At 51.2% G+C, this 6,000-nt stretch overlaps 1 protein-coding gene across 7 annotated transcripts in view; it reads right to left on the reverse strand.

Moving 5' to 3' along the window:
• Positions 1–1,937, reverse strand: part of LOC136582647 (uncharacterized) — a 125,156-nt gene extending 123,219 nt beyond the window's left edge. For 6 of the 7 annotated variants that reach the window (XR_010787206.1, XM_066583854.1, XM_066583840.1 and 3 more), the window contains exon 1: positions 1,681–1,937. Coding sequence is in view for 6 of the 7 variants with exons in the window: in XM_066583854.1 (XP_066439951.1) it covers positions 1,681–1,788 (108 nt within the window). In the remaining variant the exon portion in view is untranslated. The remainder of the gene's footprint in view (positions 1–1,680) is intronic. The other variant, XM_066583862.1, reaches the window with a different exon arrangement.
• Positions 1,938–6,000: the final 4,063 nt, after the last annotated feature.

Below are 6,000 nucleotides of genomic sequence, written 5' to 3' on the forward strand. Positions count from 1 at the left end.
TCAATTTTTTTTTACGTGCGGACGATCCGCAGTGCATTCGTGTACATCCGCGCAGAAAAAAATAAAGTCGCATCCATGATCATCGGCAAGCATTTAAAAATCATTTCTGCACTGACTCACAGGTCTTCCACTGCGGACATCCGCATGTGCCGTGGGCATGAGGCCTTATAGCATCTGGCGGCACCTCTGTGCACCACATGTAAACCTATAGCAGCTGGAATATGGAGCGTGGCTGTGCTACAATCTGGGGTAGATTATAGTAAATGTAATGTGTCATGGCCGGCCATGTCCTCTAAGGGCTCATTCACAGAACCATGATTTGGGTGCGTATTACGCCTGCATGACATGAATCACGTCAGCGCAAGTAAATGGATGTTCAGTTCACTGATCCGTTCACATTAGCATGCAGGGCATGTTCGTTTCTGCGCAGCAAACAAACAAACCAATTAAAATGGCAAATTAGTTTTAAATGTTTTTTTTTTTTACCAGCACAATTACACAGTGTTTCTTGCATCACCTTGCATACATCTCTTCATACAGTGATGCGTGAGGTAACTTATAAGCCTCTCTCATACAGTGACGCGAGGTAACGTACAAGCCCCTCTTCATACAGTGATGCGTGAGGTAACGTACAAGCCCCTCTCATACAGCGATGCGTGAGGTAACGTACAACCCCCCCTTCACACAGCGATGCGTGAGGTAACGTACAAGCCCCTCTTCACACAGCGATGCGTGAGGTAACGTACAAGCCCCCCTTCATACAGTGATGCGTGAGGTAACGTACAAGCCCCCCTTCATACAGTGATGCGTGAGGTAACGTACAACCCCCCCCTTCACACAGCGGTGCGTGAGGTAACGTACAAGCCCCTCTTCATACAGCGATGCGTGAGGTAACGTACAAGCCCCTCTTCATACAGCGATGCGTGAGGTAACGTACAAGCCCCTCTTCATACAGCGATGCGTGAGGTAACGTACAAGCCCCCCTTCACACAGCGATGCGTGAGGTAACGTACAAGCCCCTCTCATACAGCGATGCGTGAGGTAACGTACAAGCCCCTCTCATACAGCGATGCGTGAGGTAACGTACAACCCCCTCTTCTACAGTGATGTGTGAGGTAACGTACAAGCCCCCCTTCACACAGCGATGCGTGAGGTAACGTACAAGCCCCTTTCATACAGTGATGCGTGAGGTAACGTACAAGCCCCTCCCATACAGCGATGCGTGAGGTAACGTACAAGCCCCTCCCATACAGCGATGCGTGAGGTAACGTACAAGCCCCTCCCATACAGCGATGCGTGAGGTAACGTACAAGCCCCTCTCATACAGCGATGCGTGAGGTAACGTACAAGCCCCTCTCATACAGCGATGCGTGAGGTAACGTACAAGCCCCTCTCATACAGCGATGCGTGAGGTAACGTACAAGCCCCTCTCATACAGCGATGCGTGAGGTAACGTACAAGCCCCTCTTCACAGTGACAGGTGAAGCATCCTGCGCATGCGTACTCGGAATTATAAACAACACGCTGAGCTTCTACCCCGGGTGGTCTAATACCTTTAGCGCGCAGTTACTGAGGCTGTGCGCACTAACCGGAGCGCAGGACCCGTCACCCGCCCGGTACCGGACCTCTGCCATATCCTCACAGCAGCTGCTCCCCGTAGCTGGCTGACCCCGTGCTCACCATACACTTGTAATGCGCCACTATGCTGCCGTCCGGCGTGCGCTGCAGCGTCCCGGCAATGTCTGCGTCTGTCCTCTTGCAGAAGGCGCATATGTCCGGCGCGGCCATGGCGGAGGCGGCCTAGATACGGCTCTTCTTCGGGTGTGGCGGATCAGGATGTTCCTACACTTTCAGTTTCTATTTCGTAATGCCTTTTGTGTAGCCTCGGCAGTGGAGAACGTTTAGTGCCAGAAAAAGGCCGCACCATCTTTACAGGAATAGAGCTGGAACTAGCAGGAGGTTGGGTGGGGGTGGGGAAGACTCATGGAATAGTCTAGAAGCAAAACTTTGTTGCCCATAGCAACCAAAGGCAGTATATTCAAAAGTGAAAGCTGTGTTGTGATTGGTTGCTATGGGCAACAAAGACAGTTTTACTTTTAGACAGTTTCATAAGTTTCCCCCATGAGCTCTTGTGTAGAAATACCCCATTTACAAATGCATGAGCGTGGCCAATGGGGGTATTTTATAATTAAATTGTGCGTTTTACCGTTCCGTCTGGAACTGCTCCATTTAAAGGTGTTTTCTGGAACTAAACTATGAATTACTATTTCTTTATGTCCCTGCGGGGGACTCGAACCTCCGATGCTGTGATTGCACTGATAGTACATTGCAGAGCAGAGAGAGAAGACGCCGGACAGGTAAGCCAGGGCATGGGTCGCATCCGGCTGCGTGAATCTCGCAGTCGGAATCTGACCCGGTCTTAGGCCTCATGCCCATGGATGGATTTTTGTTGCTGAATCCGGAGCGGGTGTACATCTCTGGATTCTGCAGCAAGAACCTCCAGAGTATGCTGTGGAAAAACGATTCTTCATGCACACAAGCGAAAATCCATGGAAGCTGTTCAACTTGCAGCACGCCGCAGTTAACATTGCAGACGGGCTGCGGATTTCGAGGAAAATACAGATTTAAAAAAAAAAATCTAGTGCGCGTGTGCGATGGCCGGCACGTTCGCACACATCCGCAGTATAGAAGAAAGAAGATACGGGCAGATTTCATGCGGGATTTCCCATGCGGACATGAGGCCTAAGCAAGAGCGGAGGGGGAAGACCACTGGTAAAGCGGTATCACTGTAGCTTTATAAAACAAGTTAGAACATTACATTACACAATGCCGTTCTCGCCTTATGAAGCGTATAACTTTCACCTTGCATTGTAAGAATACCTCTTTAACGTGGACAAACCCCTTCCAGAGTCGGACAATTATAGATGGCTGCGGAGGGTAATTATCCTAGTGCTGTAGGGAGATGAAAGGGTTTCATATCTTAGCCGATGTGCATGCTACGGTCACTGGTGGCCCGGGATTACAGAAACAGATGAGTTCTCTGCTGTTTCTGTAACGCCCATAGAAGGGAGCCGGCAGTTCTGTAAGCAAGGTATCTCAATGAGGCAGGCTAAATTCTTGCGCAAGTTTTGTGTGTTGCGAGACGTACAAAACTCACACAAATATGAACTCCATTTTTTTGAATAGACATTCACATGAACATAATTCTGCGAGGATAAAAATCGCAGCATGTTCTATCTGCTAGCGTTCCTCGGAAGGCCTCGACCATTGTTTTCAATGGGACCTTAAAAGACATTGCGTGGCATTTCCATGCAGTGTTATGTGCATTTGCAAACACTTGCAATCCTCTGACGCGCGTGAAACAACGAAGTTACCAAAGCAGAGCAGAATAGTTTTTTTCACTGTTTCTGTACCACATGCCGACCTCAGGCAACCTGGATGTGGTAGAGCGTAGGAGGAGGTGAGCCTTGACATTTATGGAGATAGATACGGGACCCAGTGGTGGCATCTGAATCTATTTATAAGGCATATATCAGAGATGGGAACCTATCACCTTGGAACGGCACCATAAACCAATAGCAATGTCACAGAAGAATTCCAGCATCCAACAGAACTCTGCTAAAAAAAACACTTTTCGGACCATATACTTCTTTATAGCTAGGTACCTTGAGACAAAAGCATTCAAATAAATAACACCTGTGATAGGTCACATGATTAACCCCTTCCCTCCCCATGACGTAAGGGTACGTCATGGGAGCGGGGTACTTCCCGCAAAATCACGTACCCTTATGTCATAGGGATAGCGCGAAATCATAGCAGATCTCGCACTATCCCGCAGCAGGAGCTGGCTGTCACTAGTAGCCGGCCTCCCGCTGCAACAGCGGGGGTGCATTGGAGATGCGCCCCCTTCCCTGCCGCGATCTAAGTAGATTGCGCCAGGGAAACGGTTCACAGAGGGAGGGCGTTCCCTCTGTGATGTAAGCTGGCTCTCGCGATGTTATCGCAGAGAGCCCGTCTGGTTGCTATGGCAACAGGACGCCAGATACCGGCGTCCTGTATTGCCTAAGATCGCTGTAATAAGTGATAAGGCATTGCAGGAGAGAAGTCCTGCCATGCCTTATCGTAGCGATCATCAGTGCTGCAGTGTAAAGGCCCATTTACACGAGCAGATAATCGCTCAAAGGATAGTTTGAGCGATTATTTTGCTTTAAATATAATTGGTAGGGGGCGGATCTTGCTGATGCCGGAGTGAGACGTGTCCCTGCCGGGCTCCCGCAGCAACCGCCGACAAACACAGCCTACCGTGATCCAGATGGCACAAAAAGACAGCTGACGGCACCATGGTGAAGAGGAGAACTGCGGGGAAGACACAGGAGGCGGCTGAGGACGAGCCGCAGCGCATAGAACGCTTCTTCAGCGGCCGCGGACCGCCGGCTTCTGCATCCGAGATGGCACCGGAACACGTGCGCCTGAAGCACACGGAGACAGCGGGGAGACAAGCGGAGCAGAGGAGGCAGGAGCGCTGGCACCACTAGCACCACCAGGGACAGATAAGTGCAATGAACCACCGGGTGCGGGCTCCGGGGCTGACGGGGGTGGCATTACATCTTCCCCATGGACTGCCGCCATATCAGAGGGGGGACCCGAACGCTCAGCCCAGAACAGCAATGCACCACAGGGGGCAGACAAGGAACTCTCTGACGGGCACACACACTCCCAGAATAAGGGACTGTACGCAGCTCACACACATAACAAGGGGAGCCCAGACCACACCAAGGGCTCTGCTACACCACAAACCCCAGCAGAGAACTACTGCCAGCCACAAAGCCACAAGGGGGGCACAGGTGCAAAACGAGCATTGCAGCATCTAAGTAACCCAGGGGACACTCACGCCTTGCCAGGTGGGAGTAGTAGTCGCCCACAACAAACACGCAGGAGCAGCGCCACAACAACAAAAAATACGCCAGCCCGCCCGACTTCCCCAAACGATTCCTCATCTGATGATGACTGGAATTGGAAAGAGCACTCTCCGGACAAAAAGGGACTTCCAGAGGCTGGAGGCCTCACACAAAGAGGCGCTATCCCTTTTACATCAAGAGCTTAAACATGTGGGGAACCGCGTAAACGTGGTGGAGGAGGCACAGGAAAAAGTCCTTTCCACACTAGATACTCACAGCCAAGTAATCAATGCGCAAGCCCTACAAATGGCAGACATACTGGCACATATCTATGATCTTGAGAACCGCCACAGGCGCAATAACTTAAGGCTGAGAGGTTTATCCGAGGAGGTGTTACCCTCCCAACTAGAGGACTGGGCACGCAATCTCTTTAGCTCACTATTAAAACGCAGCCCTGACCAGCCGGTTATAATCGATCGCATACACAGGACTCTAGGCCCCAAACCGGATAACCCTAATAGGCCACGAGATGTCGTATGCCGCATACACTACTTCAAAGAAAAGGAAGCCATCATGAAGTGCGCCCACGACAGAAAGGACACTCTAACCCACAACGGGGTCCCTATTGCAATCTACTCAGATCTAGCAAGACGCACCCTGCAATTGCGCAGAGCCATACGACCCTTGCTAGATGTCCTAAAAGCTAACAAAATCCTATACCGGTGGGGTTACCCCTTCCAGCTCACGGCCACCAGGAACGGCAAGACAGGAACTTTTAGATCCCCAGCCGACCTCCCTAGATTCCTAGGCACCCTGGAACTCCCAATGGTGGCACTGCCGGATTGGCCCCATCTACCATCACTACCCATATCTGGCCCCAGGGACACCTGGCACGAGGTGGGACCCTGGGGTCCTGGGGCCAGAAACCACACCAGCAAACCACAACGCTGATTGTAATACGCCCAAAGAAGCTGGTTCCCAGCGACTTGTTGCGAGCCGTCGAATCTAGACCTACAGCGCCGTCTGGACACGCCCACAGCGCTAAATATGCAGGATCATGAACCAATAGACTGCGACGTTATTTGAAGGCCTGATGACTGGT

Source organism: Eleutherodactylus coqui, chromosome 1 (assembly GCF_035609145.1).
Source record: "Eleutherodactylus coqui strain aEleCoq1 chromosome 1, aEleCoq1.hap1, whole genome shotgun sequence".
In the NCBI taxonomy this organism is placed as follows: domain Eukaryota; kingdom Metazoa; phylum Chordata; class Amphibia; order Anura; family Eleutherodactylidae; genus Eleutherodactylus; species Eleutherodactylus coqui.